General features: G+C 38.1%; 1 protein-coding gene and 1 long non-coding RNA gene across 2 annotated transcripts; one reads left to right on the top strand and one right to left on the bottom strand.

The window, feature by feature from the left end:
- Positions 1 to 102: 102 nt before the first annotated feature.
- LOC137947003 (uncharacterized) lies at positions 103 to 4,414 on the bottom strand. Its single transcript, XR_011111101.1, has 3 exons — positions 4,025 to 4,414; positions 3,588 to 3,659; positions 103 to 586 (listed from the first exon to the last, which is right to left on the bottom strand). It is a non-coding gene; the product is annotated as an uncharacterized lncRNA (long non-coding RNA).
- Positions 4,415 to 4,582: 168 nt separating this feature from the next.
- LOC137946141 (UDP-rhamnose/UDP-galactose transporter 2-like) lies at positions 4,583 to 9,619 on the top strand. The gene is made up of 5 exons (XM_068792341.1): positions 4,583 to 5,716; positions 7,248 to 7,432; positions 7,533 to 7,733; positions 8,791 to 8,952; positions 9,041 to 9,619. Exons 1-5 carry the CDS (start codon positions 5,569 to 5,571, stop codon positions 9,392 to 9,394), a joined length of 1,050 nt encoding a protein of 349 aa, XP_068648442.1. The 5' UTR covers positions 4,583 to 5,568; the 3' UTR covers positions 9,395 to 9,619.
- The last annotated feature ends 4,952 nt before the right edge of the window (positions 9,620 to 14,571 follow it).

Genomic DNA, 14,571 nt, shown 5'->3' with positions numbered 1-14,571 from the left:
AAAACTTAGTAAGGTTATTTTGAAACTCAAGTGAACACCTAGCCAATACTACCTAAAAGACCGGCCTAATAGATAACAGAAAGTCAAATACTTAACCCTAGGACTATTTTAATTATTAAGATTAAAACCCAACTAGTGGTCAAGATTAAGTTGATCATATGGTACCTTCATTATAATCAAATTAGATGAGTGTCATTTCAACAATCAAGGTGTATATAGCTAACACATAAGCATCTTAGGAGAATCCTAATCATATATGCTGGCACATGATTGACAAATGACATTGTAGCATAGCACCAATAAGTGAAGGAGTTGGTACCATTTCAAATTACATGAGATGAACAAAGGGGGTCACCCTATAATATAGGGATTTCCCATAGGCCTTGGGGGCTCTTTCAATTTGGATAAGAAAAAACCCTAGGAAATTTTTAAGAGACTTGTGTGTAGGGAAACTCTGTCCTTTGGAGGGAGGAGAGTCTAAAGCCTTACCAAGACACCAAGTTCCAAGTCTTGCTTAGAACCTTGTTGGAGTTCTGCAACAAAAGTTGCAATTGACTTTGCCACTACTTTGCCGTCATTCTTGAACCTATCACATGCAATACAGGGCCAAATCTCCTCATCAAACATCAAGTAGAGGTTAGTAAAGGTAACCCAATCAACTCATCCATCCAAAGCTCTAATCAAATTGATGTGTGGACTCATATATTTCAAGTTTTCTAATTTTCTTTAAATTGTTGTATTTATGATCGTAGCACTTCACGAACCAAATCCCTTTGTACGTCAACAATATTAAATATTAGAGGGTTGTATTTGGAATTTGCCTCTAGTTGGTAATACACCACTAGACGGTCATATTTTAAAAAAAACACAATCTAAGAGAAAATACAATGGTTATTCCATACCTTACAACTCTGTACTTGGTAAAGATAGTTTGGTGATTTTATTTTGAGGATATTAATTTTCACTAAATCCTTGCACCTCTCAAGTGACTAAATTTCTTTTCTTCGAGTTTTTTTTTACTCCATTTTAGGTATGACAATATTTTTATTAATATTAATTAATGCACAAAAACAATATAATTAACTCTAATTTTTTTTACAAGATGGTATATGTATTATATTTCATCTTTATTTCTAAAATATTATTGTCTCATTAGGTTTATATTAGTTTGCTCATATCATCGATTTCTATTGGATTCTAGGGTTTTAGATTTGAGAAACTTCCTTTGGTAGTGAACCAAAAGTGGGAAAGAAAGTTGGAAGAAGAAGAAGAACAGGAGAACAAGAGAGAGAGAGAGAGAGAGAGAGAGAGAGAGAGAGAGAGAGAGAGAGAGAGAGAGAGAGAGAGAGAGAGAGAGAGAGAGAGAGTTTTGTGCAAGATAACCCATGAAGATTGGGGTGGGCATTTGGTTGGCTTCTACTGATAACCCAACCTACCCAACCCGAGAACCCTAGGTTTGAGTTTCACCTATCTCATTAGGTTTATATTAGTTTGCTCTTATCATCGATTTCTGTTGGATTCTAGGGTTTTAGATTTGAGAAATTTCCTTTGGTAGTGAACCAAAAGGGGGAAAGAAAGTTGGAATAAGAAGAAGAACAGGAGAACAAGAGAGAGAGAGAGAGAGAGAGAGAGAGAGAGAGAGAGAGTTTTGTGCAAGATAACCCATGAAGATTGGGGTGGGCATTTGGTTGGCTTCTACTGATAACCCAACCTACCCAACCTGAGAACCCTAGGTTTGAGTTTCACCTATCTCATTAGGTTTATATTAGTTTGCTCTTATCATCGATTTCTGTTGGATTTTAGGGTTTTAGATTTGAGAAACTTCTTTAGGTGGTGAACCAAAAGTGGGAAAGAAAGTTGGAAGAAGAAGAAGAGAAGAGAAGATAGGAGAGAGAGAGAGAGAGAGAGAGAGAGTTTTGTGCAAGAGAACCCATGAAGATTGGGGTGGGCATTTGGTTGGCTTTTACTGAGAACCCAACCTACCCAACCTGAGAGCCCTAGGTTTGAGTTTCACCCATCTCATTAGGTTTATATTAGTTTGCTCTTATCATCGATTTTTGTTGGATTCTAGGGTTTTAGATTTGAGAAACTTCTTTAGGTGGTGAACTAAAAGTGGAAAGAAAGTTGGAAGAAGAAGAAGAGGAGAGAAGATAGGAGAACAAGAGAGAGAGAGAGAGATAGTTTTGTGCAAGAGAACCCATGAAGATTGGGGTGGGCATTTGGTTGGATTTTACTGAGAACCCAACCTACCCAACCTGAGAGCCCTAGGTTTGAGTTTCACCCATCTCATTAGGTTTATATCAATTTGCTCTTATCATCGATTTCTGTTGGATTTTAGGGTTTTAGATTTGAGAAACTTCTTTAGGTGGTGAACCAAAAGTGGGAAAGAAAGTTGGAAGAAGAAGAAGAGGAGAGAAGATAAGAGAGAGAGAGAGAGAGAGAGAGAGTTTTGTGCAAGAGAAGCCATGAAGATTGGGGTGGGCATTTGGTTGGGTTTTACTGAGAACCCAACCTACCCAACCTGAGAGCCCTAGGCTTGAGTTTCACCCATCTCATTAGGTTTATATCAGTTTGCTCTTATCATCAATTTCTGTTGGATTCTAGGGTTTAGATTTGAGAAACTTCTTTAGGTGGTGAACCAGAAGTCGGAAAGAAAGTTGGAGGAAGAAGAAGAGGAGAGAAGATAGGAGAACAAAAGAGAGAGAGAGAGAGAGAGAGAGAGAGAGAGAGAGAGAGAGAGAGTTTTGTGCAAGAGAAGCCATGAAGATTAGGGTGGGTATTTGGTTGGCTTTTACTAAAGAACCCAACCTACCCAACCTGAGAGTCCTAGGTTTGAGTTTCACCCATCTCATTAGGTTTATATTACTTTGCTCTTATCATCGATTTGTTGGATTCTAGGGTTTTAGATTTGAGAAACTTCTTTAGGTGGTGAACCAGAAGTGGGAAAGAAAGTTGCAAGAAGAAAAAGAGGAGAGAAGATACGAGAACAAGAGAGAGAGAGAGAGTTTTGTGCAAGAGAACCCATGAAGATTGGGGTGGGCATTTGGTTGGCTTTTACTGAGAACCCAACCTGAGAGCCCTAGGTTCGAGTTTCACCCTATGAGTTGTGGACAGGGTGGGGAAAAAAACTTGTTGGGTTTTAGGTTAAGGATGGGTTTCCCCAAACCCGTCTCCCACTAATATGAAAAGGGATAGGGAAAGGGCCGGGGATGGGGCGTGGATGGGTTAGGTTTACAAGGATGGGGCGAGGAGGAGGTTAGGGGATGGTGATAGGATTGGGTCAGGTCTGGTTTGAGCTTTCATGTTCGGGTTTTTGGTTTAGGTTTGGATTTCAAAAAACCCGACCCCAACCTTGATCCCGACCCAATCGATGCCCACCCCTATGTGCTCCCTCATTTCGAGCCCTTTAGTCTTAGTTTTTTTTAGATATAATTGTAAGAATAATTACAAAGGGACCAAAATACCATTTTCCATAATCAATTACAACTAAATGATTGGAAATATATTAATCACATAATATATTTTATTTTTTCTGGCTCAAAACTGCCAGTTTAAGCCGTCAAAGTAGACTGGAGAACTGAACAAACCCTGAAGTCGGAATGGGCTCTTTCATTTCCTTCTCTTTTAGTTGTTAAATCTGTTGACTCTGGGAATTGGTCCTGCAATTTTCCAAACTAGAGATGCTCAGTAAGTTGGATCAGGCATATGGGTTATAATTTGTGAAAGCCTCTACATGATGAAGACGAAACGTAATGGTCTCCATTGATCTTCTTCTTTTTTTATCTTGTTGCTTCTTCTCGAAAAAAACGAAAAGAAAAGGAGGAGTATCGAAGGTGGAAGGTCGACTGGTTTTATTATTTAATACGAGGAAGAGAAGGTGGAAGTCAAAAAATACACAATGAGATTGTGATTGACGCAAAGTTGAAAGTTGAAAATTGAAAGTTGAAAGAGCGCGTGGAGAATGAAAAATTGGAAACAGAATCAAATGCTTAAAAATTAAATTTGCAGGGGCAGAACATCGTACATGTGACTCGGCTCCGCCTCCGCGTTGTTTAATGGATCGGTCTTCGCCGGCTCTGCGAGATGAATAGGAATGATGAAATCCGCTGATTTGGTTTGGGAATTTTGCAAATGTCAAGTAGGGCCAGAAAATACAACAGGTACCCCTTGTCGGTTTGTCCCTTCCCTTGGACACTTTCTTGGGACTCTCTTGATCGTCACTCTACGAAATCCGCCATGAACGGTGATAAGATACTTCCCGACCTGCATGTATCAGTAGCAGCCGAGTAGCAGTGATAAGATACCTCCTGACCTGTAGACTGCAGCAGTGCCCGGAGTTTTTGTTTAATTTTTCCTTCTGTAGCTCAATGATGTTGAAGGCTGTAGGAAGCTGGGTTTTTTTTGAGATTTAAGAAGAAACAAAAAGGATGAGCTGGATGGGTTTTTTTAGCCCATCTTAAACATTTAAACGCATCATTATTGCTTTCGTTGTCCATATACTCCCATGTGAGAGCCAGCCGATTATTCCATTTTCCCTGCTTTCTTCTTCTCTCACCGCCAACTGCTTACTGCCCTGATTATGTGACAGGCTCGTCTCCTGCTCCTGGCCTTGTAACCAGTTCGAGCCTCCGGCGCCGACAAGGGTCTCGTTGTACGCCATACGCAACGGGCCATAAGCGTTTGGCCGGTTCATGGCGTGACCAAGAGACCTAGTTTCCGTGTCATTTCTCTTTCTTTTTTCATTCTTTTAATATCTTACTTTTCTACCCCTCCGCAGTGCCGAACTGCTTATATAAATTTGATCCATCCCCTAAATCGGCCAAGGAGGAAATCCCGATTTTGACAGCTTCCTATCGAGGCGGTGGGGGGTGGTGGTGACGGTGGTCCATCTGTCCTTTCTCTATCTTTACCATTCTCTTCTTTCGTTTCGGTTTAATTTCTTCTTTCAGATTCTTTCTACCTCGCGCATTCCCATTTCCATCCATCTTCGCTTTTTGTTGGTTTTGTTTTTACTTTGCTACGCCAGATCTACCATTCTCTTCTTTACATTTTTTGACGGAGCCTCCTCTCTTACTGCTTTGTGATAAATAGAGAGGTTGCTTTCTTCTCGTTTTCATCGTCGGCAAGTCGGTCATTCTCGCCCGTTGAGGATTTGTAACGGATTCGGGCCAAAAGGTGATAAAGAAAACAGAGGAGAAAAATACAGGGATTAACCCAAGATTGATAGGGAGATTGTAATAAGCGGAGAGAGGGGAAGCTTAGCGTTTGGTGCCGTCTATTAATATTGTTCAAGAACCTAAGCCACGGACCAAGACGAGAAAGCAAATATCCTTTGAAAACATGCGTCAAGACAAGAATGCATGATATGAGAACCCTCTCTAACCGTCTTCTTCCCCTTTATTAACTTGGTCCTATTCGAGAGACGTTGAGAAATCCTTTTCTTTTCATCTCTTTCCTCGGTGCCGCCGCATTAGGCAGGCGAGCAACCCTTTCCTTGCCCGTCAGTGGCGATCCATCTCCCTGTACCCCCTCAGTCCAAGTACTGGTGATCTTTCGCCGGATCCAAGAATGAAGAAGAATACAGTGACGGAGGGGAGCGAAAAGAAATCTGCTGTCTCCGATGTTGGAGCCTGGGCTATGAACGTCGTCAGCTCTGTCGGCATTATCATGGCCAACAAACAACTCATGTCTCCTAGCGGCTATGCTTTCAGCTTCGGTTGGTATCCTTTCCTCTTTCTCTCAAATCTCTCTGTTCTATTAGATCTTGCTTCTTGCTTCCTCTTAATCGTTTTCTGGCGCCCGAAATATGTTTTCCGAGGTTATCTGTTTGAGAAGATTTCGCTTTCCTCTTTTTTTTTTTTTTTCTGTTTCTTATGACATTTTCTCTTTATTTTCAGCCCTGAATTTTTCTATCTGCCCCCATTTGTCTCCTTTTGGGCTGGCCGTTTGCTTAGTTTTTTTTTCTTACAGTGAACCCATCTTCTTTGCTGTTCTTATGTACTAATCGATCCTGTTTCCAGCTGATCATTCCACAATAATTAATCAAAACTTTCTGAAATTGGTCTCTTTAAATTCTGCCCGTTCTTTATAAAAATTGTATGGGAAACTAAATTGTAAGGGGCGAGATATTTTCGGTCATTAATTAATAGTGCATTCTCTCAACTTCTCAACTTTTATCTTTCTTGAATCCAACTTCTGGTTTTCAATCTCATCTTTCAGTCAAACCTTTGGGACAAACTCCCAACGCATTGAGGACAGGGACGGCATTTTCCATTCCATTCACATTCTCTTCAATTTATGTATTTGACTGAATGATCCCTATGATAAAGCGATGCATCCTCAGATCTGATATTTCATTGCTTAGATTCTATACAGAAACTTATTGTTACATGTGAATGTTTCTGGAGAAGAGTTTCTCATCGATACTCTCTTTGTGTTTCGCCTTTGTGTTCTGCTGAATTTTAGTGTTCTATCATGTCATGTCTCTGCACTATTTGTCTAGGATATCTTCCTATGCGAATTATTCCCGTCAAGATCTTTCCCATTTCTTTTATTTGTCTACATATTGCAACTTGCTTTATTCTTCCATCTTTTTTACTTCTCGGACTTCATATTTACTTTTTAATATTTTAGAGGCATTTCTCCCACATATACTATTGCAATCAGATTATAACCAGTATGGTTTAGTACAGTTGTGCAAGCCATAGTTCTTGTATTCTCTGGATCAAGAGGTACAACGTTGTGTACTTACAGTTCATCCTGCAAACTTAGCTTAGTTAAAAACGAGGCAACAATGCAAATATCATATTTCCATTCTCTTTTCCTTCTTTATTATCGATTTTCTTCATTTAAATTTGCACTTAGAAAACCTGTCTTTGTTCGCCTTGCAGCGTATCTTTACTAGGTTTTATTTTGCAAAAGAGCTTTATTTATTTTTTAACTGAGATGTATATATGTGGATAAAGTTCTCTAGGTGAAGTTGTCAGGTTCTGTTCTCTGTTTGGTTCGATTTACTGTCTTTTCATCTGTTTAATTTAACAGCTTCAACTTTCTTATTTTTAGTTATGTATCATTTCAATATATTAAATCATTCTCATCATGCCACGGAGTTTTTTACCATTTTAAAGTTGATCTATTATTAACTTTTTCCTCTACTTATTATAGTGAAAGACTCTTTTAGGATTGGAGTACCCTTTGTTTAATCTGAAAATATATTACTAACATTTGATATGCTGTTACTTCTTCAGCGACAACCTTAACTGGGTTCCACTTTGCGGTTACGGCACTAGTAGGGTTAATTTCCAACGCTACTGGTTATTCAGCATCAAAGCATGTACCTATTTGGGAGCTCCTGTGGTTCTCAATTGTTGCCAATATGTCTATTACGGGGATGAATTTAAGTCTTATGCTAAACTCTGTTGGATTTTATCAGGTTTGTGATACCCCACACTTTTTACCATTTTGTGCTTAGGCTTGCTGTCTTTTTTGGCTAGTAATAGTTAGTTAATAGTGCTGTAATTGTAATAACGCAGATCTCAAAGTTGAGCATGATTCCTGTTGTATGCATAATGGAGTGGCTTCTTCATGGCAAAAATTACTCCAAAGAAGTGAAGATGGCCGTGATTGTTGTGGTTGTTGGTGTGGGAGTATGTACTGTAACTGATGTAAAAGTAAATCTCAAGGGTTTGCTTTGTGCATCCATAGCAGTTTTATCTACATCCTTGCAGCAAATTGTGAGTATTTTTTAGCATATGGCTACTTTATATAGGAACTTCCTTTCTGAAGTTGAATTATCAATGAAATAGAATTGCATACATGTTTTACCTGCAAGAGTCAAGTTTCATATAAAAACAGTTGATCAATTTACTGGTGGATCAGCGAAATACTTTGATTTGTCGTGTGGTATGGATTTGTGGTTTGTCATTTTTTGGGAAGATAACTGCCTAGTATTTCTAAATCCTACCTTTGTTCGGATTTTTTAGGGTTTTTCTCTAATTTAATTCTTCAGTTTGTGATCGATAATTTTATTAGCATCTGTCCCCTAATTTCTGTTTCAGGATCCTGTGTGCTTGATATGATGATACGTTTGTGGGAGCATATCACCGTACTGTTTCCTCATAGGCCAGTTACTTTTTTTTTTTAATTCTACTTCTTATCGATGCTTTTATTGTTCGTTGAACTGTCCAATGGGAGCTTGTTCCATTTGTGAAACATGTGAGAGTTGTTTCCTATTGAATGAATGGTCATTGATCATATCTTGCTACATGTAGAAGAGTATGGTTTACAAGACTGTTTAGAGTACTGCATGAGGAAGGATTGACATTCAAAATTCGTGCATCAATTCTGATGGCCATCAGTGCTAGCTCATGCTTCTATTATACATGCTCCATTCTCCATTTTCTCTAAATTCGAATCTATTTATTCAAACTTCACCAGATCAATGTGGTTTGCTTTTTTGTTTATTTCTTTCTACAGACAAAAAATTAGGTAATGATTAGTTCTTTTATTTGGAGGATACAATGATCATATTTACGATTGACTGATGAGAAATGATTAGTTTTTATATTTGGAGGATACAATGATCATATTTATGATTGACTGATGAGAAGTATAAAACCGGATGATCTTTGTGACTTTGGTATCTAATTGAAATCTTTTACATTTATTTATTTATCATCATCTTGCTGTGGTAACTGATTCAGTGTTTTAGTGTTTTTTATGTGAGGATCTTGTATTATACAGTTTTACTTTAATTGGGCATTATATGATTAGGCTTCTCTTGATATGCAGTCTATCGGGTCTTTACAAAAGAAGTATTCTATTGGCTCATTTGAATTACTGAGCAAGACAGCACCCATTCAAGCTCTGTCACTTCTCTTGTTTGGTCCATTTGTAGACTATTACCTCAATGGGCAATTCATACTGAACTATAAACTGTCTTCTGCAGCAATTGTGAGTTGCTCTCTTTTAGTTTTTACTGCTTACCATCTTATGGTAGTACATTGTTGATGTAACTGATGTTTGCAATGGATGGTCATAGGTTTTCATACTCCTGTCCTGCTCTTTGGCTGTATTCTGCAATGTTAGCCAGTATCTCTGCATTGGTCGGTTCTCGGCTGTGTCATTCCAGGTGTTAGGCCATATGAAAACAGTGTGTGTACTGACCCTTGGGTGGCTACTCTTTGATTCAGAATTAACATTGAAAAATATACTTGGGATGGCAATTGCCGTCATTGGAATGATTATTTACAGTTGGGCTGTGGAGGTTGAGAAGCAAGCAAATTCCAAGGCATCACATAAAGATAGCTTGACTGAAGAGGATATTAGGTTGCTAAAGGAAAATGTGGAAACTGCCACAGCCAAGGATATTGAGCTGGGTCAGTCTAAAGCTTAGGTGACCTTGCTTTGGATCTGAGACAAGCAACTTATGAGGTTGTATTACTAAATTTGAACAGGATTGATGTAAATTTTTTTTCTTTAGCTAGGGATTGCCTTGGCTAAAATTAGAGTAGTCCCTAGTTATTCTTTTGAATCTTACCGTTGTAAAGTCTCCCCGTATGTAGAACGTATATTCTTTGCCGTGTTTTCAAGATGAAAAGCTTTAAATGGGTTTTTCCTATCTTTTCTTGTGAACGCCTGGATTATTATTTTTAATTCCTGTATTCTGTATCGATGAGGCTTCAGAGGGGAGCCCTTTAGTCTTGCACTAACAAAGTGCAGTAACCCCCCTTGCGTTTGGAGCCGTCTATTTATTTTGTTCGAGCAGCTAAGCCACGGACCAAGACACGAGAAAGAAAGAATATCCTTTGAAAACATGCTTCAAGAAAAGAATCCATGATACGAGAACCCTCTCTAACCGTCTCTCCTATGGAGTCTGGGCTATGAACGTCGTCAGCTCTGTCGCCATTATCATGGCCAACAAGCAACTCATGTCTCCTAGCGGTTATGCTTTCAGCTTCGGTTGGTATCCTTTCGCTTTCTCTCAATCTCCCCATTCTATTAGATCTCCCTTCTTGCTTCCTCTTAATCGTTTTCTAGCGCCCGGTTATCTGTTTAAGAAGATATCGCGCTCCTCTTTCTTTTTCTTTTTTTCTGTTTCTTTATAAACTTTTCTCTTTATGTTCAGCCTGAATTTTTCTATCTGCTCCCATCTGTCTCCTTTTGGGTTGGCCATTTGATTAGTTTTTTTCTTACAGTGAACCCATCTTCTTTGCTGTTCTTATGTACTAATCGATCCTGTTTCCATCTCATCATTCCACAACAGATTAATCATTTTTTTTTCCTGAAATACGTCTCCTTTAAATTCTTCCTGTTCTTTATGAAAATTGTAAGGGGCGAGATATGTTCAGTCATTAATTAATAGTGCATTCTCTCAACCGCTCAACTATTATCTTTCTTGAGTCCGACTTCTGATTTTTAATCCCATCTTTCAGTCAAACCATTGGGACAAAGTCCCAACCCGGTGAGGAAAAGGACGGTATTTTCCTTTCCATTCACATTCTCTTCAATTTATGTATTTGACTGAATGATCCCTATGAGATAGCGATGCATCTTCAGATCTGATATTTCATTGCTTAGATTCTATACAGAAACTTATTGTTACGCGTGAATAATTCTGGAGAAGAGTTTATCAACGATACTCTCTTTGTGTTTCCCCATTGTGTTCCGCTGAATTTTAGAGTTCTATCGTGTCATGTCTCTGCACTATTTATCTAGGATATCTTCCTATGCGAATTATTCCCGTCAAGATCTTTCCTATTTCTTTTATTTGTCTACTTATTGCAACTTGCTTTATTCTTCCGTCTCTTTGACTTCTCTGACTTTATATTTTCTTTTCAATATTTTAGAGGCACATGTTTTCTCTCATATATACTATTTCAATCAGATTATAACCAGCATGATTTAGTACAGTTGTGTACTTACAGTTCATCCTGCAAACTTAGCTTAGTTAAAAACGAGGCAACAGTGTGAACGTCGTATTTCCATTCTCTTTTCCTTCTTTATTCAATAGAGTTTCTTCATTTAAATTTGCACATGGAATACCTGTCTTTGTTTACCTTGTGGCTTATCTTTACTGGGTTTTATTTTGCTAAAGAGCTTTTTTTTTTTTTCCTTCAACTGAGATGTATGTATGTGGAAAAAATTCTCTTGGTAATGTTGTCAGGTTCTGTTCTCTGTTTGGTTCAGTTTACTGTCTTCTCATCTGTTTGTGAGTATTTAATTGACGAGAAGTATAAAGCCTGATGATCTTTGTGAACAACTTTTGTATCTAATTGAAGCCTTGTGCATTTATATAACATCGCCTTGCTGTGGTAACTGATTCATCCTTCTTAAGCTTGTTATATTAACTTTATCTCTGGTCAAAGTTTCTTGATTTAGTCTTTTAAAATTTTTTATGTGAGGATCTTGTTTTATACAGATCTACTTTAATTGGACATTATCTGATCAGGCTTCTCTTGATATGCAGTCTATCGGATCCTAACAAAAGAAGTGTTCCATTGGCTCATTTGAATTACTGAGCAAGTCAGCACCCATTCAAACTCTGTTTCTTCTCTTGTTTGCTCTATTTGTAGTCTGTTACCGTAATGGGCAATTCATACTAAACTATAAACTGTCTTCTGCTGCAATTGTGAGTTGCTCTCTTTTAGTTTTTACTGCTCACCATCTTATGGTAGTACATTGTTGCTGTAATTGATGTTTGCAATGGATGGTCATTGGTCTTCACACTCCTGTCCTGCTCTTTGGCTGTATTCTGCAATGTCAGCCAGTATCTCTGCTTTGGTCGATTCTCAGCTGTGTCATTCCAGGTGTTAGTCCACATGAAAACAGTGTGTGTGTTGACCCTTGGGTGGCTGCCCTTTGATTCAGAACTGATACCGAAAAATATACTTGGGATGGCTCTTGCTGTCATTGGAATGATTATTTACAGTTGGGCTGTGGTGGTTGAGAAGCAGGCAAATTCCAAGGCATCACATAAAGATAGCTTTGACTTAAGAGGATATTAGGTTGCTAAAGGAAGCTGTGGAAACTGGCACAGTGAAGGATATTGATCTTGGATTGACGGAAGGAAAACAAGCGGCTAGTCGGTGCTTTTGGATCAGTGCCAAACAACATATGAGGTTGTATTTAGGTACTGTTCTCATTGGAGATTCTTTCTGTGCAGGAGACTTTAATATTACTAAATGTGAACAGGATTGATGTAAAATTTTACTTTAGCTAGGGATTGCCTTGGCTAAAATTAGAGTAGTCCAGGAATTTAAATCGGTTATTTACTCAACCCCAGGAATTTTATAGATTATTTTTGCCCTGATTTTGTTGTCTTCCTATGTTTTCATTTGAAGTCCTGAATTATTATTTTTAATTCCTGTATTCTGGTGGGAGGTGGTGAGGCCCCGGTTTGAGATTAAAAAAAAATCCTTTATTAAAACAAAACAGGATAGATAGGTTGAGAGAGTTTTCTTTCTCATCCCAAAGGTGGCACCACCCCTCCGTAGGAGGTGGAGTCACCTTATGTTGTCTGTTAGATTTTTTAATTATATTTTTTTATACAAAACTATGATAGCCAATATACCATGATTGAGAATTCAACATAAAAAATGGTCATGGTTTTATCCTCGCTTTGTTTGCCCATTTTAATATATTTCATCTCGATCTTTGTTGGAGATTTACAAGGTAAAACTCAAAATAAAAAGAAAAGACAGAATAATGAGAAATTAGGTCCAAGTTCTATGTTGGTTGAGCACCGACTAGCCACTTGTTTTTCTTCAGCCAATCCAGGATAAATCACCTAGGCTTTAGACTGACGGAGCTCAATATCCTTCACTGTGGCAATTTCCATAACTTCCTTTAGCAACCTAATATCCTCTTCAGTCAAGCTATCTTTATGTGATGCCTTGGAATTTGCCTGCTTCTCAACCTCCACAGCCCAATAGTAAATAATCATTCCAATGACAGCAAGAGTCATCCCAAGTATATTTTTCAGTGTCAAATCTGAATCAAAGAGCAGCCACCCAAGGGTCAGCACATACACTGTTTTCATGTGGCCTAACACCTGGAATAACACAGCTGATAACTGCCCAATGCAGAGATACTGGCTGACATTGCAGAATACAGCCAAAGAGCAGGACAGGAGTATGAAGACCAATGACCATCCATTGCAAACATCAATTACAACAACAATGTACTATATAAGATGGTGAGAAGTAAAAGCTAAAAGAGAGGAACTCACAATTGCAGCAGAAGACAGTTTTATGGTTTAGTATGAATTGCCCATTGAGGTAATAGTCTATCAATGGACCAAACAAGAGTAGAGATAGAGTTTGAATGGGTGTTGTCTTGCTCAGTAATTCGAATGAGCTAATGGAATACTTTGTTGGCATGAGCTGTCTTCCAGAGGAAGAAGTCTTCCAGAGAATTCAGGTATGCGATTCTATTTTTATACGAAACTTGACTCTTGCAGGTAGAACATGTATGCAATTTTATTTCATTGTTAATTCAACTTCAGAAAGGAAGGTCCTATACGAAGTAACCATATGCTAAAAAATACTCAAACAGATGAGAAGACAGTACTGAACCAAACAGAGAACAGATGCTGACAACTTCACCTAGAGAACTTTATCCACATACATACATCTCAGTTAAAAAAAAAAAAAAAAGCTCTTTAGCAAAATAAAACCTAGTGAAGATATGCTGCAAGGTAAACAAAGACAGGTATTCCTTGTGCAAATTTAAATGAAGAAACTCTATTGAATAGAAAAATTGCAACCGAGCTTAACAATCTTGCCCAGGTGATTTATCTTGGATCGGTCCAACCAAAACAAGGAGCTGTTGGTACTAGATGCTAGTAGAGGCATATGAGTTCGAAAATATTTTCTGATAGATTTTTTCTATGCAGGAAGATTCTAAAATATTATTAAAGATGAACAGGATCATAAGGGAGAATGTGGATGTAAAACTCTTATCCTAGGTAGAATAACGGCCTCATTACCCTAAGAATTTTACTTCTCATTCTGCCTCGTTATCTCTTCATCTTCAATGATATCAAGATCTATCTGCGAGAAAGAATTTTTTCTAAGAGAAAACACTCACTACAACATGAATTCATACTGATCTACCCAAACCGATTAGTCTGTTGGGTTGGTTTACAAATCCAGGTTAAAATCAATTAGGTCATGTTTGGCAGCAGCAGTATAACGCCCCCCTCCTCCCTAATCCGGATGAATCTTAATGAATGCGGAAGCCCAAGATAATACCTCCAGTCATGGCAGGCAGATTTTAGGAATTTTCGGAACACTTCTCTAGTATATCCAAACTGCAATTGACGGAGAACTCAAGACTCCTTTGCTAGACTATTGTAGTTGCCTATAGATTAGAACTGTACACAGATGAAAAGAACAGTAGAATTGAAGAAGCAGATAGTTTCTACTCAATTTCAATAAGAAGAAAAACATAAGTTTCTTCAATTTACAGGTTCTTAATGCGAATAATTAATCTGAAGAATCTAATCATTCCAAACTAATCTCTGCTTGACAGTAAAAACTTTCATTGAAAGCCATACTGCCTGAGCAGATC

Source organism: Aristolochia californica, unplaced genomic scaffold (genome assembly GCF_029961685.1).
Source record: "Aristolochia californica isolate CCGP_79_NKW_82.1479 unplaced genomic scaffold, dmAriCali1.0.hap1 SCAF_12, whole genome shotgun sequence".
Classification (NCBI taxonomy): Eukaryota; Viridiplantae; Streptophyta; class Magnoliopsida; order Piperales; family Aristolochiaceae; genus Aristolochia; species Aristolochia californica.
Note: the sequence above shows the minus strand (reverse complement) of the source record. Positions and strands in the feature narration are given on the sequence as shown.